Consider the following 24,666-nt stretch of genomic DNA (forward strand, 5'->3'; position numbering starts at 1 on the left):
GTTAAAGTTATAAAAACAAAAGGACAAACACTCCCATTACACTATGTCTAAACTCCAACAAAGCTTTCTTATGCATACAAGTAATCTAATTAATTAGCGCAAAATATGAACAAGATGAGCTATTAAAATGAAATGATATGCTATGTGTGCTATGTGTTGTAGTTCGCAAATAGGATAAATAGCGCATGCTATTTTGTTTTTCCGCATCTTTTCAAACAAATAACGATGGAGAAGCGCTTTTCTGTGCTATTGGCTATAGCATATGTATTGTATATAGTGATTTATTGATTAGATTCCTAAATAATTTGTTAAGATTTTTATGGATTGATGATGAAAATGAATTGTTATTTTTTAGCTCATTCTCATTTAATGTTATAAAGAATATGATGGAGTGGTTTTGAAACTGAAGTGCAGGATTTATAATTTGTCTGTTTCCGATTAATATGTAATTACAATTGCATGTATAAAAGTTAAGCCTTATAATATTTTCACTTTTTTTACAGCCAAAATATGGTGGGAAGATTATAGACATTGTTTCGAAGGATATCAACGGGCCTGATCAGCGAGAGAAAGCATTAGATGCTGTCAAGAACACTATATTAGATATCATATTGGTAGTTGTTGGAGGGTATGCATTTTTTTTATTGGCTAATTTACATACATACCTCCCAATTCTCATGTATTTACATATCTAACACCTAACATTTACATACATACCTCCCAATTTTCATGTATTTACATATCTAACACCTAAACTTTACTTTTTACGTTTATACCATTTAAATCTTTCATAACGCAAAAAATACAATCATTTTAACTTGTAAAAAGTGGAATTCACCTTTTCATACATAGGTAAGGTGGTATGTATGTAAAAATTGAAATTTAGGTGATAGATATGTAAATACTTAGGAAATGATTGGTATGTATGTGAATCTTCCTTTTTAATTTCTGTCAAGAGCATCATATTAAAGTTCATGTTCATTGTTGTTGGTGGTATTCATAGCTGACCATTTAAAATATGATTGTTTTGTTCCGTATACTATCAAACTAATTGATGTTCTCTCTTGAAATCCTTTTTTTTTTAATACTTACGCCATACAAATTTTCTTCCATTGAAGTAGTTTTATTTTCTTTCTCTGGGAAAATATTTTTTCTTTCATCAATTTCATGCATTCATATATTACATACTCTGGATGAAAAAATGTATTGCATCCTGCTTCTGGACAATAAACACAGCACCTCCTTATTTATTCGATCAAAACTTTTTGAAAATAGGAAGAGAGAAAGTTGAAGCTCTGCAAATTAATTTATCTAACTGGTCTAAATTATTTCATTCTCCTTATTATACTCTGTCTTAGTAATATATATTATGTCAAGCTTATCAGAACTTCTCTGTACCGTTTTAGCTCAATCTGTGCTGCTTTACGGGCATGGTTATTTAGTTCTGCGAGTGAAAGAGTAGTTGCTCGTTTAAGAAAGGATTTGTTCGGCCATCTTATAAATCAAGTAAGTTCTGTTTATCAATTCCTATCATGTATATTTAAAAGACATTTACATATATACTGCCGAACTACTTTGTAGTTGCGTATTTAACACCTTTCTTTATTTCCTTCTGCATTTATTCCTCCCAAATCTTTCATATCACATCGAAAGTACCACCATTTTAACTTTTAAAAGTGAAATATATCTTTTCATGCATAGATAATGTGGTATGTATGTAAAAGTTTTAATTGTTAAATATGTAAATATATAGGAATTGAGTGGTATGTATATAAATCTTCCAAATTTATATTATAGTGTAATGGTGATTAGTGCTCTCAATATTTATTCTTCTTACGCCAGGAGATAGCATTCTTTGACGTTACTCGAACAGGGGAACTTTTAAGCAGGCTATCAGAAGATACACAAATCTTAAAAAATGCTGCCACTACAAATCTGTCGGAGGCCCTGCGGAACCTTTCAACCTCATTTATTGGTCTTGGATTTATGTTTTCGACATCTTGGAAGTTGACCTGTAAGTAGTACATTCTATAACTGTTAGGCATTTGCTTCTACGCCTCATAGTTTGGTTTTCTGGTTCTTTTTCTGTAAAGACACAGGAATGATTGTCGGGGCATTTACATACCATCCAATTCTCATATATTTACATATCAAATGCCTACATTTTGTCTTTTACATTTATACCACCAAAATTTTTCATATCAAATCGAAAATGGTACCATTTTAACTTTCAAAAAGTGAAATATACCTTTTCGTGTATAGGTAAGATGACATATATGTAAATTTTGAAATTTAGGTGTTAGATATGTAAATGCATAGGAATTAAGTAGTATGTATGTAAATTTTCCATGATTGTTTTGAACTTAGTGCTTTAAAAAGTATTTTGAATCTTATTACTTGATAGATTTTATTAAGGTTGAGAACAAACTAAGAGGGCAGTTTAGCTAAATTTTAATGGAAGGTTAGCCTCCTGAGAGGAATATTGTACCCATTGATGGCGACTCGACTTGCAGCGATGCCTAACACTTTGGTACACCTAATTCTAAGTGCTGAGGACTTTATACAATTATACGTATCGTTCAAGTAATATCAGATTTTTTAGTCAAGAATATCGATCTCACAGGGAATGACTTAATTAACTTATTAGAAGTTATAGCCTACTAAAATCGGTCTTAGCTTGGAAGTAAAGTTGGGTTAGGTTGTTCTAACTAGTCTTACTAAATTCTAGCAAACTACTATTAAAGATTTACTCTTACAGAAACCATACTAAATATTTTGGAATTTGAGAAATATCAAGATATAAAAGCTACCCTCCCTTGCAATGATATAAGTAGTGTGTAGAGTGGATTGTCAGATTGAATACATTATATTGTTATTGTGGCTAGTGACAAATAGGAGCAATTCTCTTATTTACCCTCTCCCGTGTGCATATAGAAGTTTAGGGTTTTAATTCCTTAAACCCCAATTTGAACTCATCAAAAAGAGTTTTCCTATCTATTTGCATCTTCCTATAGTTTACTTTTGCTTTATACCCTATAGTTCAACGTGATCTTCCTAGCTGTTCATTTCATAGTTCTTTCGAGTCATTATGGGTTCACAACGGATCTTAACAAATGATTTGGTCGGAATGATAAGTAAATGAAATGCAAAAGGAAAATCATCCCATTAAAGATTGAAAACCAATTTTAAAAGCATTCTAATATACCTACACAACTTATTCATCACAAGGGAAAAGATAAAAAGAACTACTCACAAAAAATGGAAAAGTTGCCACAAAACTTTTTTGGAACAAAGCGAATCTACTAGAATTGTGTTTACAAAATATTGCAATACAAAATAGTACACAATACTTAGTTTTTTCTCTTTACAAAGTATTGTAAATTTTTCCCCAAAGGATCTTTCAATCCTTGCTGCTTTGTTGAATATCCTTCTTTAAAAATATCCCTCAAATTCCTCACCAAACTCTCAATAAAATGCAAGCTAAACTCTCCTGCTACAAGTCTTTGACTCTAGGCTCTCCGTGTACTTCCCAAATGTCAGAAGTACTCAGCATACTCCAAGGAACCTCCTATAACCGCTCCATAACTCCCCAAGTAGTGGGAGAAAAACTGTAAAAAACTGCCCAACAGTTGTTGGTGCCTCGGCGGTTCCTTGGCGCCAACATCTCTGTGTGGTTGGGTAAGCATTGGCACCTAGGCGCCCAGGTAGATGCGCCAAGACACTAGATAGGAGCGCCTTGGAGCCCAATGGCTGGCGCCAATCTCTTGAGTTCCAAATGCTCTATATCAGCTCCGCTTCGCTCTATTTCTTCTCCACTTCGTTCCACTTCTACTATATATACCTGCAAGAAAAACATAAAAAATACATTCTTTAAAGTACAATTTCATCCATAAAAATGTAGCAACATATAAAGAAAATTAACTATATTTTTGTACACATAAAAATCAACCAAACTTAAACATTACTTGTTCTCAAGTAACACTATAATTTTAAAATTAAATATATTAATTTAAGGAAGTGGTCTAATTAAAATTATCTACAATTTTACCTCAAGAAAACCCAGTATAAATTTAAATTAACTCTAACAAACAGGTCTAGTCCTAGGGTAAAAGTAGACTTTTCATTTAACTAGGAAAACTTGATTTTCTATTTAATTCACAAAACAGTTAATAAATGTTAACTAAAGTAACTTAAATAGTAGAAAAAGATAGAGTTTAAGCACTCTACTTTAAAAAAAAATTACAAATACACTTTTATTACAAATATTCTTAGGAATGTAATAATGCTTCAACTTTAAAAAGAATCTAGGGAAACCTAATTTTTAATTAGGTTTCTTCTTAAGCTTCTTCTCACTCAATACTTTTATTTTAATCACATTTTTTCTTGCTTTAGAACATAAATTTCAATCATTTGCCGTATTTTTAGGAAAATTATTATACCTGTATAGATTTTTAATAGTTTTGAATTTCACTATCAACTCCCTAAAGTGATGTCTACCACACGCTTTTACTTTAATATGTAATAGCTAAAAATATTATTTGAATAGAGACTTAACTCTTATGAAGTATATATCTAAGTATACCAAATTAAACAATTCAATAATTCTTTGCAAAAATAAATAGTGAAACCATATTTCTACAGGTTAAACTACAAGTTAACTGTACACTAGCCTAGCTTTATTTACATAGAATTTAAAATAAATATACTATAATTTTCTTTTCCTAAATTGCAACAATTTCAAATTAACACCACGTACCTCAATTTCTTTTAAAACATGCAATTTAAAATGTAGGTAACTAAGGACTAATAAGTTTAAACTTTGGATGTAGAGGGTCTAGGCTGAGAGTAGGAAGTAGAAGGCTGAGAAGAACTCGCTCTGTGCCCAAAGACAACATGTTTATCATATAAATTAACATTAGCCTTAGAAATGGGCTTCAACGGATGCAACTGCTCCTCCCATCCCTCAAATGTGAGATCCGAATGCTGATAAAGGGTGAAAATAGTAGAAGGGTGACCTAACCCTAAAGTGGATCCCCTTTTGTAGCATTGATGATGGAGTGATAAATCACAACTCCTATAGATTTCATGGCTTGAATACAATAATTAAGAGAAGCTCTTTTCCTCATCACCTCACTCAAATTTGTAGAAGACAGAGGCTTGGCAGATGTGAAGTAATGCCAAGTCTTAGAAGGTGCATTTAACTTGGATGAAGAAAAAATTATTTTATCATCATTCCTCACCTTCTAAACCCCTCTTCAATCGGTCAAGAAATTAATGATTTCATCAAGCTCGGAATCAGAAGTGACAAAGCTAGAATAGAAACTTCCTGGAACATCCCCCAAAGAAAACAACACATTAATGAGCAAATGGGAGGTAGCTACTCGCTTCTCTCTCACATATACTAAATCAACAGATGCTTCAAGAAGATTTGAATAAAACTCTCACCATAGAAATCACTGCTACGTAAGTGGTGTAGCAAAAAGCTTCCTGGTTTCTCCTAACAATCATGGCTTCTACAGTACTCCTAGGGCTAATGACTCGGCTTGCATAAAAATATTAGCACAGGTTATGACATGCAAACGTATTTGGGCCATGTCTGGTGGGAGAGCTAAGAGTGGGAGATTTAAGCAGCATCTGCAAACAAAAGTTAGCATGTAAATCATCACATGCTCCCCCTTTTTATTGCACATGTGTGTGTGCATATATATAGCAAGACCTCATGCAAAAGACCGCACCTAACATGCTAATGCTCACGTCCACACTTAGTAAACACACAAAAACACAAGGAAGATCATGTCTGGCTAGGGCAACAAAACCAACAAAGAACTATAGTCAGAACATTGAAAAAAGTTTACCTCGCATCCTAAATCATAGCTTAACGCACAATCTAATGAAAAGACATCCTAACCAGCATCTAAGTGCTCAGGATAAATTCACTGCTACCGTATGACTTTGACGGGGTCGCAATGCCAACCTCGTCCTAAAGATCTAAGGGATCTAAAGCATTTCACTAGGAGTGGGTTGACATTTAAAAGAGGTAGCCTCCTGAATGACCTAACATATATAGATTTTAAAGCAAGGCGGTGCTTACAGTAGCAAAAATATCCATTTTTTTACTTAAAAATAGCGGAGTATAAAGTGCAGGTTCGTGACTCATGTGACATACTTTAGAGTAATTGGATCCTTAGTACAATCGTGCTCTTTGTTGCTTGTGATATAAAAACTCGCATTTGTTCGTTGAAAAATCCTCTGGTGCAAATGCTCATTTGCGCATCTCAATCAACAAACGGGTCACTCTCTCAACGAGTAGGACAAACCATCAAAGCAAATGGACAGACATACTAGCATTCAAGAAGGAAACACTGTGATTGTTCGACCAAAACACAAAATAATCACAACGGGCGCCCAAAAGGGTGAAACACACATCATACAAATGAATGCAATAATACATACATGTGTCATGACACACAAACGGGATGTACCGGTAAAATGGTCTACCTATGGAAAGAAATCACACTTGCTCGGGGGACCCGGGGCACCATGCGACAGGCTGATACCAGCTACGAGTGAGTTTGCATCGAGTAAAAGGATATTTATAAAGAGGATTTACACCTTACCCGAGAGGCACTCATCAGACACACATGCAAACTTGCAAAATATGCAACATTCATATGAAAAATGCCAAGCATATGACATGCAGAAATGTCAAGCATGCGACATACAACAGACATATGATAGATAACTAGCATATGACATGCATGTGTCTCGTACGAGTTCAGGGGCTAGGAAGCATGACTCGTGCTTAGCACAATATGAAATACATATGACACTCTAAGTGGTGCCATAGGAAGCAGGGTGGGTGGCTTACATAAGTTGGCGTTGGCACAAGGTTGGGGTGCTAAGAGAGACGCCCCAAACAAGGATGCTCAAGGAGACATCCAAGACATGCCACAAGCAAAACATATAAAAAAATGTATTTTCACATGTAATGAAGCATATAATAGACTTAAAGTCAAAGGATTTTCATGCACATGCTAAAGGACATGCAATCATGCAAGAAATGCATACAAGCATGCAAATGATCGATCGACCGGGTCGTAGTGATCGATTTACCGTGCCGTAGTGGCTAGTCGAATCAAAAAGGCGCGTTGATCGATTCGATCCGAAAGAGTGGGTGATTGGCCTGGGATGGTTGATCGGACCCAAAGTCGGTGATCGACAAGGTGCAACCGATCGTGCCCAAAAGATCGGGCAATCATTTCGTGGCCGCCAATTAAGCCCGAAAAATTAGGCGATCGGGTCAGGATGACCGATCGGATCTAAAGTGGATGATCTATGTCGGGCAGTCGATCAAATCCAAAAGATTGGGTGATTGGGCTGAAATGGCTGATTGAGCCCGAAAAATAAGTCGAGCGGGAGACGGCTGATCAAACCTAAATCGGATGAACAATGCAGGAAGGTCAATCGAACCCAACAGATCGGGCGATCGGGCCCTAGAGATAAGGAATAGATGAGGAAAATGAGGGAAAATGGTTTCTCTAACATTCTCTTTGAAGAAAGTGAAGAAATCCTCCAAGAAAGCCCCTTAAAAGCTCCTCCAAAGCTCCCTTGCTCTTCCCTGCCTCTCCAACTCCAATGGCTGCCGATGCCAGTGCCGATCCAAGCAAATGAGCTATTTTCTGCATGTTAATCCTCCTAAAAAGGCTTGCCCAAAGGATTTAAGCCACCTTTCCCATTTAGTATGGTCCCCAAATTCCATTTATGCTATTTTAGGGTGGAGAACCATGTAAAAGGAGGACCACTGGTCATGACCGCCTCACCGACGGGCAAAACTCACTAGCAGGTTTCGAGGCGTGTCCACGCCAGGCTCGGGCATGGTCATGCCACTGTTCAAATCGTTGCGGTTGGGGTCTGGCGTGGCTACGTGGGGCGCTATGTCTGGCCGGCGTGGTCACATTGTCCTCTGACGTGGGCACGTCGGTCGAGGAGGCTTTGGTGTGGTCACACCACTAGTTAGGCGTGGCCATGCCAAAGTCAGGCACAATCATGCCAATCCCCAGAAAATTTTGGCTTCTGGAAAAGTTCGTCAAAGGGGTTTCGAGCCTCGTGGGACCTCCGGAGGATCAAATATGAGCACGTAATGACCCTCGGACCTCCATAAGGGTTAGAAATGCATCTCAAAAGTGCTTGAGAAGGTCAACCGTACGCATGTTGCTGAGCACAATGGTTCCAATCGTGAAATTGATCTGTCCTGATTTTAAACTTAAGGCACAAACATGTATGGAGCATCCATGTCAACGGTCTATATCACGGGAATATTTGTATTAACCAGATACAGCCCCATGCCACAGGAATGAACGTCATCGCGGAGGACACCAATGGCAATGCTAGTTTGACCACGACCGACTCGGAGTACGACTATGAAGGTATATAACCTAATTATAATGTTGTGTCACTAGATGAGGATGTTTTGCGTATGTTGCATCAAATGTGGATGCCAACATCTTATGTTTTGTGTGGTTATTTTCAGTTTGTATTGTGTTGTAACCCTATTTCCCTACTAATAAAAGTTTATTTTTGTGTTTCCACTATTTTCCTACTAGTTCTGGTATCAATGTGGCTCGATAAACTGTCTTTTTGAAAGGGAAGATTTGCACGCATACCATTCAATTTTTATATATTACATATCTAACACCTAAAAGTCAATTTTAACATATATGACACTTTACCTATGCATGGAAAGTTTTATTTCAATTTTTAAAAGTTAAATTAATCGTAGTTTTGATGTGATACAAAAGTTTCATGTGGTATAAATGTAAAAAGTTTAGGACCTTTAGGTGTTAGATATATAAAAACATAAGAATTGGGCTGTATGTATGTAATGGTCCTTTTTGAAATTATCCTGTAATGACCCCGTATTTAGCTTTATGCAAGAAAATATTGAATTTAGCTTTAGAAAATTTGTATTTAATGGTTGATATACTAGTTTTAACGAACTCGTAGAAAGGAGTTGGCTTTATCTTTGAACATTTTTAAATGAAAAAGATGCATCTGTTTTCACCTCCAAATGGAGGAATTTTATTGTTGTAGTGAATGTCTGATTACATCATTTTTTATTTTTCTTTAAAGATTGCCCAGTGAGAACTATTTTAGCCTAAATTGAGAGTCTTGGAAATGACCCAATAAAAATAGTTTGGGGACTATTTTGGCACTTTACTCTTTATACTTTTTATCTTGGTCTCTGTCCATCCACGTTTCTCTTGTGACTGCCTGGTAAATTAAATATTTTGTAAATCTAAATACAGTGATGGTTTTGCATCATTGATTCGTATCAGTTTTATATGAGCTGTTCATGAAAATCAAACTCATTGATTTATCTTCCTACAGTGCTGGCATTAGTTATAGTGCCTGTTATATCTGTGGTTGTGCGTAAGTTTGGGCGTTTTCTTCGGGAACTTTCCCATAAGACTCAGGCTGCAGCTGCTGTAGCTGCTTCAATAGCTGAGGTTTGTTTTTATTTTTCTGATGATCATTATAAATTTTTTTGTCAGTATTACATTGTGGAACTGTTTTTAGTGTCTAACTTTCTCTTATCAATTAAGTATAATGGTGTTACAGATATTTTTCATTCGACCCTTGTCTATGCATCTCTAGTAATTTTTTGCAATCATGCTGGTCCTAAGAGAAATTTTTTATGCGCTTAAAGGTTTTTTGAATATTATAATACATTGTTATCTTTTTGGGCTTCATCATTTTGATGCATGTTGCAAATTTTATTTTTTACGTGTTGCTTCGTGTAACATTAATAGTCCACTCTTCAAATTTGTGAAAACATCATCTTAAAGGGATACAATTTTTTATACGATCTATGGTTTGAATTTTCTCCACAAAGATGGGATCTTATCGTTTAGTTTTTAACCGTATATATTTGCATGCCGACAGCTTATTGAATTCTGAAAGTGCTTTTGCCTATCGGTGAATGAATTGTTTGAGGTCTCCAATTTGGTGATGGTGAACTTGACCCTTTCAACTAAAATTGGTAGAGGATCAAATTTATGAAAATTTGATTTCATGAAGGTGGTTAGAACAACATATACAAAGATGGGATCTTACCGTTTAGTTTTTAACACTAATCTCAATTTTTTTCGTGACAACGTATATATTTGCATGCCAACAGCTTATTGAATTCTGAAAGTGCTTTTGCCTATCGGTGAATGAATTGGTTGAGGTCTTCAATTTGGTGATGGTGAACTTGACCCTTTCAACTAAAATTGGTAGAGGATCAAATTTATGAAAATTTGATTTCATGAAGGTGGTTAGAACAACATAATTATTACTGTTTTATAGTGCTACAAATTGAATTTTATGACAATAAGAGTTGAAGGAAACAATTATGTCTAGATTTGATTACATTTTGTTGCACATAAGCAACTTAAATAAAAGATCAACTCATCTGATGGTTGGTGCTTTAAGGTGCATCCTCCAATGCTCAAATTTTTAATCTTCATGAATTTAGAGAGTACATTTGTTTGAGATTGTATGCCAATGGGGTTGTCAAAAAAGTTCATCGTTGAACAAGCCGTGTTTAGCTCGCTAAGTAACTCATATTTGATCCATTCGTTAAGAAGTGAGCCAAGCACCTAATAATCAATATTTAGGTGAACCAACCTTAGTGATTTTCGTCCCTAGGGATCCCTTAAACCCAAACATTGCTGGTGTTTGGAAGCGAAGATGAGATGAAACAACGGTGTGAGGTGGGGTTGTTCATAAAGGAAATGGAATGGTTATACTAGTTAAATCTGATGATGGCGAGGTAAAATTTTGGAAATGTCATCCTAATGATTAGTATTTAGAGTGTACAAATAAGTAAATTAAACCAATAGAGTGATGATATTTAGAGGTTCGTGTTAGTTTATTATGACATTATAACATCAATAAATGGAAGATTTTGATGAGTGTTTGTGTCGGTCAACTTTTTGATTTTTAAGAATTGAAAATAATTTTGAAATTTAAGTTAATATAAGAGGTATGTAATTTAGTATGTTTTAATTTTCAAAAAATATGACCAAATGAATCTCATTCGTTTAATAGTTTGCATAATCATGTCCGATACTGCGAATATTACACCTTCTCGAAAGGTAAGTGTATACCTCAGCGATGGACCCAATCCTGCAAATCAAGAGATTTGTGACATCCGTTTGGTCTGCGAACCTTTTATATGTGACCGACAAGTTTTCCTATCTAATAAAAAGATTATATAGGGTTTATTTTATCTTAGTTCCAAATTTCTTATAGAGACAAGCCCCTATAATTAATTACATCCCAAATGACAGGGGTCACTTGAGAAAACTCTCGATAATGATCAGAGGTACTGGTATTCAAGAATTGAGGTTTAGGTTTTCACGGTAGGACGTGGAAAGAGAAGTGAAAGTGACTTAAATAAGAACAATTATTTTTATGAGTCCGAAGGAAGAAAGAGGTAGGGGATGTCACAGATCCTGAATAAAAATTTTAGTGATTTCCCAAGCTATCCTAATGTGTGGCTGAGTTTTGGAGACGATTTTATTTAGATTTTTAATCCTGCTAATTTTATTATTTGAGATTTGCATTTGCATAATATTCGATTATGCAAATAGCCCATAGAGATAAGAGGATTTACATCGTGTCACACGACAACCTCGAAACCTAAGGCGAGCTAGGACTTACGCTGCACAACATGGTTGTACAGGAGCCTAAAAAGGGTGTAAGGATTTACATCGCGCTGGGCGAGCTACCTCGAAGTCATATGGGTTGTTATTTAGACTAATGAGAGAGATTGTTGAAGAAGATCATCTTGTTGCTCAATTCAAGTTCCTTGCCGTGCTGCCCACAAAGCTGACTCCAAGCTCCTTGTTGAAGTAGCACTCCTAATGTCTAAGATTCAAAAGTTTTTACCAGGTGTGTTTCAAGGTTTTGTTTTTGTTGTCATTCAAGCATTATAAGGGAAGATTAAAATTGATTAAAGCGACATCTTTTAGGATCCCACGGCTCTCTCGTTTCCGACATCACTATTTTCTTTTGAATTTACTTAGTTTAAATGAGCTTAACAACTCATTTAAACTGGGAAAATCTTGTTAGCAACCGTGGGTTACCTCATTTGAGGGACTCCCGTAAATTCAAAAGGACGTGTTATGTTTTTTTTTTTGTTTTTGTTTTGAAAATGTTGTTTAATTTTGAAAAAAAAACTATTTTGTTTTGAAAATGTTGTTCAATTTTTTGAATATTTTTTTGTTTTTAAATTGAAATCGCAATCAGACCTAAATGATATATTAGAGCAAGAGTAAATTGCAGTGATAAAATAACAATAATAAAATGTATTTGCGTATCTGACGTATCTACTGTTGTTATCTCTGTTGCGTATTTAGCTCACAAAATATAATATAATTTGCAAGGAATTTAAATGATTTGCAGGAAAAAAAAAGAAAGCAATAATTCTAGTGTAAAAAGCAATAGAACAAGTCGTAATAGCAGTCAAAAGCTCCAAGCAGGTGATCCTATGACTTCCTACAACTCTGGACAACAACTAGGAACTCCCAATGGTGATCCTACGGTCTTCTACGGCTCCGAGCAGCAACTGGTGATCCTACGATCTTCTACGGCTCTGGATAGCAACTATCAAGCTCGTGCGGTGATCCTACGACCTCCTACGACTCCAAACAGCAACTGAAAAGTTCGTGTGGTGATCATACGACCTCCTACCGCTCCGGGCAGCAACTAGCAAGCTTGTGCGGTGTTTTATTGGCTTCTAACAAATCCAAACAGCAATATACAACACTACACAACATTTGTATGACTTCCTAAGAATCCAAATAGCAACTAGGAACTCCGGACAGTGATCCTACGGTTTCCTACAACTCCGGATAACAGCTATATGGACAGTGACTAGCAAGCTTGACACGGCACCCCACAACTCTCTCAGCAATTTTCAAGTATTTTCCAGCACTCTTAAAGCCACTAAACAACATTTTTAACTCTCCGAACAACAAAGGAAATATCCTCGAAACAGTCCCAAAAAGACAATTTAAAAGTCCCCAAATCACTCTCCAAAACAACGAAAAAATTAGCCCAAAACGGGGCTTAAACCGTCTCCAATCAGCACCCATTTGATTTCAAAAACAGTATTTAGATCCTCTCAAAACAACAATACCAAACAATCCAGCATAAAGGATCAAATGGGTCCTCGCATGCATCCCCGGCAACCCCTATTGTGTTTTGTGTTTACATGTTTAACACATAAGTCTCAATTTTACATTACTTCACCCAAATCTTTTGTAGTATGTCAAAACAACATCGATACGGTTTCTAGCGCATATGCGCAAAGATGTACATGTAGAGAAATTAAAATTTAAGTTGTTATAAATGTAAATCCATGAGAATCATGTGATGTGTGTGTAATTCTTCCTTGACTAAAGAAAATCAACTGAATTGTAAGCATATGAGTGCAGGAATTTCAGCCTTCCTGTTGAATTCTAATCAACTCCAAGAACATGGTTTGCTACAAACATAGCATAATACTACCAAAAATAAAACCTAAATTTGTTATTGCTTGCCAAAGTTTGATCATTGATATACCGTTAAAAGGCTTAAAGATATAACTCTTACAGATCCATGTCTTGAACGTAAGTTTTAATGCCAAAATACTATGACATGTAACGAATGTTCTTTCAGATAAATGCTAGAAAAAGTTTATATTTAAAAGTGCTAAAGAACAACAGTAGATATTACCGAATACACCTTAGAAGGATGAGGGAACAGTGCAGCCCTGGAAGGGAGCGAGAGTTGCGGTAACGAGAATCTCAATTGCTCAAATGCTGCGAGTAGGAGGGAATTCGACTATGCTTTTGCCTGTGAAGTGGAGTGTCGGCCAAAGCTTTCGGTGCGGGAAGGTGAAGCCGAGAGAGAGGAGTCGAGGGCTTCTTTGGTCGAGCGAGGAAGGAGGGAGTCGGGCCCGAGAGAGGAAGAGGGAGTTCGGTCGAGCGAGGGAGGCGAGCAGGAGCTTCGGCTAGAGCTGTGATCGAGTCGCAGAAGAGGAGCTGGCGGGCGGAGGAGGAGCGGGCGAGCGAGACGAGCGGGAGAGCCGAATCGAGCAGAGGAGCGGGGCTGAATGCTTCGGTTTGCAGAGGCGAGCAGGCGTGCGGGAGCAGAGGAGCTGGCGAGCGGGAGGAGGAGAGGGCGTCGAATGTCTCTGACGAGGAAGAGACGAGCGTGATTGAGTGGAGGAAGAAAGAAAGCCGATCGCGGGGATTTCGGTGCGTGAGGCGGAGAGGGGGAGGAAGGGGCGGGAGAGAGCAAGTGAGGGGAAGAGTTCTTTTTTTCGAATAGGAGTGGGGCCGAATTGTATAGTCAAGAGAGGCGTTACGTAAAACAATTGATTTCCATAGGCAGAGAAGTTTTATTTGGCTGATAATAACTTCCAAATGAATTTAATTATGATGAAATTAAATAAGTCATTTGAAATTCAAAAATTTTTAATTCAAAATTGTTTAACCCTTGTTCAGCCCGAGTCTAGCCCGAATCGAATTCGAGTTAAACATGGGTTGAGCCTAGGCCCGCGCTTTACTAATTTAAAAAAGCGTGCATCAATTTTCGTGTTGATTGCTCGCACGTGAGGTCATAGCAATATATGTGTCATTTCTAGCTAAAGTAAACGTTTCGAACGCGTCTGTGCGGTTCGTTTCGTCATTCGAGGTCGTTCAAACAAGTTTGCTGACGGTCATGTCAATTCAAGTCAACATCGTGCGTGGTGCAGTGAGTGTGTAAATTGTGGATTTCACGAGTGTTTGAGTCACAAATGGTTCTCCTAAGGCCGTTTGATCCTATGAGAACTCATTTGCGGGTCCTCTACATGTTAGTCCTTAGCTCTTGCAACTAAGAGTCGAGTGTTTGGGACTACTTAAGCGAGATCTATACAAAAATGAGTCAAAATGTGGCTCGAAGTTCTATGGGAGGTGGGCTCCATTATTAGTTTACTAGGATGGTCAATAAGGAACTCCTAAAGCTAGATTTTGGGTTCTAAGAGTAGGAGACTAAGACCTCACTGAAAATGAGGTCAACATTTTGATCTAGCTTTTTCATATCAGGCTTCTTCCACATAACATGCGGTAGCTATTATACACTTATGTTTCGAGGAATCAGTCAAGCACAGCTCTAATTTGCCCCCTCAATGAGTGACAGCCTTATTCAAGTTTTGTGAAGTCCCTAGATTTTTCTTTTTTTGAACAATGATGTGCCTTCTTCCTGACATTACAGAACCTGAATTCTTCATAGTATTCTTTTTCGTCTTTTAAATATACTTTTTTTAAGAAAATATGCGATAGGCAAATGAAATTATAACTTAAGCTCATATATGACGCCCCTCTGTAGGAAAGTTTTGGAGCTATACGCACCGTACGGTCTTTCGCTCAGGAGGAATATGAAATTTCTCGCTATTCAGCTAAAGTGGATGAGACCTTGAAGCTCGGTCTCAAGCAAGCCGTGAGTTATGATTTTCACTTTTACACTTGTGGATGAGATACTTGGATTTTGAACCTTAAATGAATTTGTTTCAGAAAGTTGTTGGTCTCTTTTCTGGTGGAATGAATGCAGCATCCACGTTGTCGGTCGCCATTGTAGTACTCTATGGAGCCAACCTCACCATCAAGGGATCCATGACAACTGGGGAGTTGACTTCTTTCATCCTTTACAGCCTTACAGGTATATTTTATCAAGCAAAATGAAAATCTCCCATGAAGATAAAATATTTGATTTTACATATCACACCTAAACTTTAATATTTACACAAATAGCACTCAAATCATTTATATCACACCAGAAATAGCACTGTTACCACTTTTTAGCAGTGAATTTCACCTTTACATGCATAGGTTTAAAGCACCAAAGTGGTATACATATGTAAATATGGAAGTTTAGGTGTGTGATATGTAAATACATAAGAATTATCCGTATGTAAGTTTCCCAACTGTATGTAAGTTTCCCAAAATTGTTCTGCATTCTCTAGAACTTAATATGATGAACTGCATAAATAATTGATTTCTATATATCATGACCTTTTGACGGCCTCTTTGTTCTATTATTGTAACTGCAGTTGGTTCGTCAGTCTCGTCCCTATCGGGATTGTATACGACAATGATGAAAGCTGCAGGTGCGAGCCGGAGAGTTTTTCAGCTTCTCGATCGGGCCTCAACTATGCCGAAATCTGGCGATAAATGTCCCGCTAGGTAGTTTATCAAAAAGCTGAAACCTTTATGTGCTGATTCTAAGTCTTATCTCATCCATATTTATTTTTACATCCTTATTATTAGAGTTTTTTGTTTTGTTATAGTGAGAAAGATAGCGAAGTGGAACTCAATGATGTCTGGTTCGCATATCCTTCTCGTCCCAGTCATATGGTATTGAAGGTAAGCACCCAATGGTCGTAACTTGTAACGTTCTATCCATGGTTTAAGTGGTCCTATTATGTTGCAGGTAGAAACTATTACACAAATGGAATGGCTAGAGTTGTGTATTAATCATTTTTAAGGCATTTCTAACACGCAAACTTTAATTATTACATTTTTACCACTCAATTATTTCATATCTCATAAAAAATATTACTATTTTTAACTTCTAAAAAGTGAAACACATCTTTTCATGTATTGGGAAGATGTAGAGGGAAGGTGGCATTGTGCGTAAAAATTAAAGTTTAGATGTATGATATTGATACGATCCGGTGTCAAAATCGGCATTGTTTTTTCATAGAAATTAGGACAAACATAAATTATATTTCCCAAACACCAAATCAAAATAATACAACACTAATAATTCATATAAATACATAAAGATAAGCAGCTACAATTCAAGAGGTAGGCGATCTCCCCCAATTCCTATAATTCGAGAGGTAAGAAATCTCTCACAACCTAAGACTCATAACAACAATCTAATGCATCCCATTAAACCTAAACATAATAAGCCTATTTATACCCAACAACAATAATGATAAAGGAATAATTGTCTTTAGGCATACAAAATACAAAATTGTGCTCAGGCTGGTACCGATGAAAAATATCTCCCTTCCCCCAGAGATACCTTGTCCTCAAGGTGAGAAAAAGTCAGTGTTCCTTCGTCACTACAGTTGTTTCTATTTTTCACCATTTGCCTCCTTGTTACACACTACGAGAACTTGTAATTTCAATTTTTACAACGATGTCATGGAATAAACTTCTTTTCTCATCAGAAACACAATCCCTTGGCTTGCTTCTCCTAAAACTTTATTTTTGTAAGGCGCTTGAGTGTCGCTCCCGGCCATGACACAATATTTTTGCCCCGTGCAGCTTTCCTCTGAAGTTCCATGTTTAAGCTTTTGGTATTGTCGTAGTTGTAGCAGTTCGATACGACGCTCCATTGATGATGCTTCTACTGGCCTTCTCCATCTAGTTCTAGTTCTCTGTTAGCCTAGCTTCATTGTTTCCCTCAATCCTCGTGGTCTCAATAGTTGGAGTGTTGCCCGTATGTCGAGGTTTGGGCCCTTCCTGAAATTTTCCTTCAATCCTGCTTCAAAATTCCCTCTCAGTCATTCCAACAATAGCTCAAATCTCTTCTTATATTCCATGACAGTACCTCTAATTCAAGGCAAAGAATTGCTCGTATAGATCTCCTTCCATAATGGCTTGGAAACGTTCCCAAAAATGATCATTAAATTCTTCTCACATATGGATTGGATATCTAGCCTCCCCCCACTTAAATCATGTTAGGTCTTTTCCATCCAAACATAGCATTATTGCCATGAGTTTCTCCTCCCCAGTTAGTTCATTCACTGTATCGATTTACACAATATACCCACCCATGTGTGTCTTCTCTCTCGAAAATCAGCATCTTCAACTTATCAAACCAAGCATCACCAAGGTCCTCTTCCTCTGGTGTTTCCCCCCCATGTATCTAGGATGAAACTCCCTCCGAACATAGTCATATGCCATTTTGGTCTCTCTCATTCTTTCTTCGAGCTCCTCCAACCCCTTGCATAACCTCTCCTCCATGTCTTAGCCTAACCCCCTCTATCTGAAATCTCTAATCCACCTCCCTTTGTAGCCCTAGGGAGAAGTTCGTGATGTTGGATATTTTTATCCTCATGGTCCTTACATTAGATCTCTTTCCCGTTCGATCTGGCTCCGAATTCTCTGGTCAACTTTTGGTTAGGTTTTGCAAATTAAGCCGCAGGCGTGGTCTTAGATTGCATCTCAATGAGTCTCTTTATCGTCCCTCAAAACTTTCAAATCGGTCCTCCATTCAGTTTTCCCTCGAAGAAAACCTTTCAAGACGGCCTTCCATTCGGTTTTCCATGGAAAAAAAACCTATCCTTATGATGGCAGACCTTTTTTCCATTCTACATTTAGGTTGACTCTTCTCTTCCTCTATTTTTTTCTCCAAGCCATCTATTTTCTTGGCTTTCATTGCTCCTTGTACAGTTTAAGAACTTATTTAAGCTGAACTTATGAGCTTAGAAATAGTTGTGCATGGTTTTTGATCTGTGCGGAACTCTGAATGTGGCAATCCCTGAATTCGTGTTGTAATTTGATGCTTAGAAACTGTGGAGAACTTCGGACACTACGATCCCTTAATTTTCAAAATATGCCATGATACCAATTTGATAATATTCGACATCAAAATCGGCATGTTTTTTCACAGAAATTAGTGTAAACACATTTTATTTCTTGAATACCAAATCAAAGTAATACAATACTAATAACTCTCACGAAGACATAAAGATAAGCACCTATAATTCTAGAGGTGTGTGATCTCTTTCAATTCCTACAATTTTAGAGGTAGGAAATCTCTACCAACCCTGAGCCCAAGTCTCACAACAACAATCTCATGATCCACGTAACTCTAAACATAATAAGTTTATTTATACCAAACAATAATAATAATAAACGACTAAATTGTCCTTAGGCGTACAAAAGACAATTATCCTTCGGCTAGGCACCGACGTGACATATATATATAAATATATATAAACAAAAGAATTGAGTGGTATGTGTGTAAATTTTCCTTTTAAGAATTTAAATGACAAAATTTTGTTTGAAAGGATTTAATAGCTGCTTTGGTTGTGATAAAGTTGGCATTAGAACATGTAGCATAATAGCTAGGTTACCTAGCGGTGTAAATAATATGTCAATCTTTACTCGACCAAAATTATTAGGTTTCAAACGTGTTGCTCGAACTTGAGCTCTTCCAACTCATTGATTTTACGGATGAGTCGAGTACAGAGAGAAGCAAGATTTGGGTGATGTCCTCGTAGGGTTGATGGAGAAAGGCAAGTGCCTAATATAATAATCATTATGTGCTATTAGAGTTATCATGGATTGAATTGAGTATGGGAAGATCGTATAATAAAGTTGGAATGGGGAAATGATGAGAAAGAGGAGGGGAGGATTGGACTGAGGATGAGACCATTGATATGCAAAGGAAGACAAAAGAAGGTGAGAAAGGAACAAGAAAAAATGTGGCGTGTGTACGTAATTATTTTGCCATGATAGTAAGAAAAGTTTCAATGAAAAGGAGCGAGAAAATACATTAGATATCAGAGAATGTGAAATAAAAGTTTACCTCGTTCGATGAGACCAACATATATTAATGGGAGCACGTAGATAAAAAAAATTACCAAGCTTTTAAAAGAGATGCACGTTAAGGATTTCTCTCAATATGAATTTGAAGATAAGTAGAGAGATACCACTTTGTTTATGTCAATGAGCAAGAGGCAACTTAATCACCTCTCGTGAAAACGAGAGCTAAATGTGGTGAAGACATTGTTGGTGTTACTCTCTTCTCTTTGTAGCTTAATTACAATGGACAGTCTGGACTGAGTGCGCGCTGATAGGGTTTAAAATGTAAATATGAGCTTAATAAAATTATAATTATAGTGAGCATTATTATAAGATTATGATATAGTATTCTTTTTTTTGTATTAAAAAAATGTAGTTGATGTAGCCAGCTCATAATAGATTTTAAATTTATTTAATGTATATGTATTCTTACCATTAATATTGTAGAATCATGATCTTATGTTATTTAAAAATTAAGAAAAAATAATGAGTCATTGTAGGATGAAATAATCCTTAAAAAGTATTATTAATATTGTAAATGAATAAGAGTTCTATGTAAATAATTATATATTTCATGGGAGAATGGATAGAAGATGTTGCTTCATATGTATGGTTGACATGGATCTTGAATGGGCATCGAGGATGCTAACGGCAGAGTTTGATATTGAGCATCGAAAATTGGATTTTATGGATTTTGGTTGAGGGGAAGTAGAGATATGAAATGGTTTGTAAGATAATGCCTCATTGATAATTTTTTTCATCTTTGGCATTTGGTGGAAAGAACTTGATTACAAGCTTTTAATTTCGTCAAGGTGTCAGTATTTTTCATGCTTGGTTGAATAAATAGCTAAACTTTTTCAGATGATTTGCATTTCCTTAATATTTCATTTATAAAACTAGAATGTGAGTTTTCGTGATGATCATTGAGCTTCTCCATTTATATGCCAGCATATTTCTAATGAAGAATTCAAAAGATTCTTCTGATTTGATATTATTTGAATTGTTTTTTTAATTAAATATTGATTTCTTTTCATGTTTTATGTTTAAATGGCTAGAATTATTTTTTTGTTGAATTTATGTGTAAGATGTAATTTCAAGAGAATCATAATTCATTATGATAATACTAGTAATGGAATCAAAACTAGCAATACCTGAATGGTGAAACCTTTCCTCAGTTGGCAGCCTCTTTTCTAGCTCTTTTACTTTCCTTTCTATTTATTTGTTTATCTTAGGATGTCAAACCCTTCCTTATAAAGTTCTATTTATAGTGATAACAATGAGTGTGTTTAGAGGTATAATTTATCACAATGTCCAATAAGATATTATAAGATTTTTAGTTAAATAAAAGGTCTGAAAAGTTCTTTTAGAGTCAATAAATGATTTTTTTTAGGATTTCTATATAATTTTTTAAATATTAATGGGGCCCACAAAAATGGATTAGTTAAAAATTTATATTTGATCAGGAGATTTGATCTTGGAAATACTCTATCTAAATAAAAAGTTTGTCCCTATGTGACTGATAATATCTCACTTTGAATCATGAAAACAAGCTCTTTGCAAAGTAAAGATAAGATTGGCACATCAATTCCTTTCTAGACCTCATATTTGTGATTAGCTCATTGATTGGGATATGCCCTTTTTTTTAAATTTTCAACAGCCTATTTCTTGTGAAATCAATCCAAATTTTCTCCTTTTGAACCAACAGTCAAGTATTGATTCATAAGTGAAGGAGTGTGATATGAAGGGACTTGTTACAGTTCAATATTATCATAAAGGAAGATTTATTGATACCGGAACTAGTAGAAAAAATAGTAGAAACACAATACAAACTTTTATTAATAGGAAAACAGGGTTACAATACAACACAACCGGATACAACAACACAAAACATAAACGACACAAGCAAAAATCTCTAAGATATATTCCCAATGGGTGGTGGGGGTTGGATAGAGGGATAGGGATGATTGGAGGGGATGTTAGTAGCCAAGGGATACGGGTGGCGGTGAGGGGGAGGTGCAGAATTGTAGGGACAGCAAGTAGGTTTTAGGTGGTCGGCAACGGGCAATGGGGTGGTTGGGAAGAATTAGGAAGGAGGTAGGATGCTGGGACAATGAGATACAACTGCAAGTAATGGGCGGCCAAGTGCTGGGATGTAGTGGGGGAGGGTTGGACAGCAGTAATAAATTGCAGAAAAGGGATCGGCCCGTCCGTGTGATGTGGTGGAGGAGGGGGATGTCGGTGGTTGAGGAGTGGGGAGAAGAAGATTTAGGGAAGGTAAAAGAAAAGGATACAACAACACCTTGGAGTAGGATACAATCGTAGCACCACTACTTTCTCTGATACAACCCTATAATAGGGAGGACTCCACACAGGAATCTGAAAATAAACACAGCCAAAAATGACCATTACACAGAAAATAATAATTTATAGACTCTCACTAAAGAAAAATAGGAAAGAAATAAAAAAAAAGGAAAAACTCCCACACAAAAGGAAGGGGTGAGGCAAGAATAATCTAGAAAAACACTTCTTATTTGAAGACGGACGTGGCAGTCTCGCGATGTTTCCTCCCGAATCGCAATAGTTTGACATCCCACCTCCTGGTTACGTGAGAGTTAGTGGGGGTTCAGTCCTTTACGATAATTCATGGAGGTTAGGTCCCCGTGTTCCTTCAACGTTCGCGTCAGTCTTCTGGGGTTGGAGGAGTCGACGCTCCCATTTCGTCGTCAACCACCCATGGATCCCACTGGCGACTGCATTGTCTCCTGAGATACCTGAGGGTCTTCGATCCCATTTTATGGGATTGTGTGCCCCGCATGTATTGTTGAATTTTCCCAAAGTAGCTCACAGGCGATCAGTCTGGTGTGTTGTGAGAGAGGTTTGAACCCTTCGGCCTGGTGGAGCTCGCAATACAATGTTGACTGTGAGGTCTTGAAGTCTTTTCTATCGTATTTGTCTGGTGTTGATAGTCGGTATCTCTGTCCACTCATTCTGTGTCACCAATAAATTTGGTTCCACTGACACTGCTCTAATGATAAGGGATCCTGTGACCTCAGACTCTGTCGAAGTAGGGTGATGCGCTTCATGTCCTTAGTGAAAGAATACGTGTTTCTAAATCCATCATGCTAAGTCCTGTCAAACTGCCACGGTCGTCCCAAAAAAAGTTGGCAGGCATCCATGGGAACCACGTCACACCACGCATGGTCTTGTAGCTAACCCGAAATAGAAAATTCTACTAAGCATCTTCGATTGATGTTGGCCCGATTCTCCTTTTTTAGTCACGTCAATGAATATGGATGAGAATGCATTTGAGTTGTGAGTCCTAATTTCTGTCATCTATGTCGATGCCACGTTCTTGTTGCTTCCGCCGTCAATGATGAGACTGCATACATTTTTGTTCACTGTACAGCGGTGTAGAATACATTGCGGCGAAGCCACTGCGAATCTCTAGTGTCCTCGGTCTGCAGAATTCGTCGAATCACGAGCGCCTCTCTTTTATCTATGGGAAGTTGATACACCTAAGCCTGTTTCTCAGCTTTCTCTTCGCTAATCTTTTCCACGGTGCCCTGTTTAGTAAGTGAGACTACTTTGCTCATGGGACAGCTGGAGGCTATGTGGCTATAACCGTGGTATTTGAAACATTTCTTGGTTGGTACAATGTTGGAGGGGATGCCTTTCTGTTGCTTTTTCTTACTCTAATTCAGATTGTCCTTCCCATGTTCGGGCTTGTCAGTCGTGGTAACTGTAGATGGTTGCTTGCCTGAAGGTTGTTACCTAAAGGATGGTTGTTGTTTACTCTACTTTTTGTTGTCTCTTTACCTTCAAAGCCAGTGTTTGTACATCTCCCAACATCTATTACGGTTGCAGCTGCACCACATTGCTAATGGCAGGCTTCAATCCTCTAAGATATCAGGCTACTGTATGCACTTTTGGCTCTATTAGTTCGCACTTTAGTTGTAAGCGGTCGAACTAGGCCGTAAATTCCTTCATTGAAAGACCCTTCTGCTGCATGTTGTGGAGTTTCAGAAACATATCCCGACGATCGTGGGTGAGAGTTACTTTTTCTGCATTGTCTTCTTCATCCTCTCCCACTTAGTGATCTTCTCACTGGCTTCTCTTTTCCTCTGCCTCTGCACATTTTCCCACCATAGGAAAGCGCTCTTATTTAGTTTAGTGGCGGCTAGCTTGATCTATCTATCCTCTGGCACCTCCTTATACTCGAAGATTCGTTCAACAGTTTGCAGCCACTCAAGGAATTCACTTGGATCCATGTCTCCTTCAAACTCAAATAAATCAACCTTGATTCTATAATGGTTTGTGTTCTCCCACTGGTGTCTCCTCTTGGGAATTCCCCCTCTGGGAGGGTTTCAGATATCCCTCTTTAGGACTTCTCTGACACTGGATCCCGAAATGTTGTGGCCTATCTTCTTCATTTGCTGAAAGTCTCCTCATGGAAGGGATTCAAATTGTGATTTCTTTCTCCCATTCGACTCTCCATATTTGGGTCGAAGGCAAGCTCCTCCTGAGTTAACTCTTCAACCTCCGCAAGTCTCTGTTGAAGGCGACGAAGCTCTCGTTGTTTCTCCTCCCGAGAAAGCTCGTGCATGTATCTTGCTGGTGGCATGGCTAGGGTTCAGGGTTGGGAGGTAAAAGAGGGTGTAGGAGACTCTTTAATGGTGTAGAAAATTTGATTTGTTGTTGCTGATTTTCAAAATCAACAAGGAGTTAATTAGGGTTATGTCAAATTCTTGTTGAAGGTTTAGGAATCAGAAAGGAAAAATTTTGGTGGAGGTAGCTGGGGTAGGCGCGGATGCTAAGAAACCCTAGGATGAGATTAGGGTTGGCCTAGCTCTGATACCAAATTATATTTGAACTAGTAGGAAAACAGTGAAAATAGAAAACAAACTTTTATTAATAGAGAAATAAGGCAACGCAACCGCACGCAATAACACAAAACATAAACGCCACAAGCAAGCACCTCTAAAATGTATCCCAGTGGAGGGTGGGGGTTAGCTAGATGGATAGGGATGATTGGAGGGGAATGTGGTAGCAA

At 37.3% G+C, this 24,666-nt stretch overlaps 1 protein-coding gene across 1 annotated transcript in view; it reads left to right on the forward strand.

Annotated features, from left to right (window-relative positions):
- Positions 1-225: 225 nt before the first annotated feature.
- LOC110022536 (ABC transporter B family member 25-like) overlaps positions 226-24,666 on the forward strand; it is a 28,481-nt gene continuing 4,040 nt past the window's right edge. The window contains exons 1-9 of the mRNA XM_020721528.1: positions 226-264; positions 471-628; positions 1,407-1,506; positions 1,843-2,014; positions 9,388-9,506; positions 15,403-15,513; positions 15,588-15,732; positions 16,124-16,256; positions 16,361-16,436. Coding sequence (XP_020577187.1) covers positions 226-264; positions 471-628; positions 1,407-1,506; positions 1,843-2,014; positions 9,388-9,506; positions 15,403-15,513; positions 15,588-15,732; positions 16,124-16,256; positions 16,361-16,436 — 1,053 coding nt within the window. The remainder of the gene's footprint in view (positions 265-470; positions 629-1,406; positions 1,507-1,842; positions 2,015-9,387; positions 9,507-15,402; positions 15,514-15,587; positions 15,733-16,123; positions 16,257-16,360; positions 16,437-24,666) is intronic.

Source organism: Phalaenopsis equestris, unplaced genomic scaffold, assembly GCF_001263595.1.
Source record: "Phalaenopsis equestris unplaced genomic scaffold, ASM126359v1 Scaffold000196, whole genome shotgun sequence".
Taxonomy (NCBI): Eukaryota; Viridiplantae; Streptophyta; class Magnoliopsida; order Asparagales; family Orchidaceae; genus Phalaenopsis; species Phalaenopsis equestris.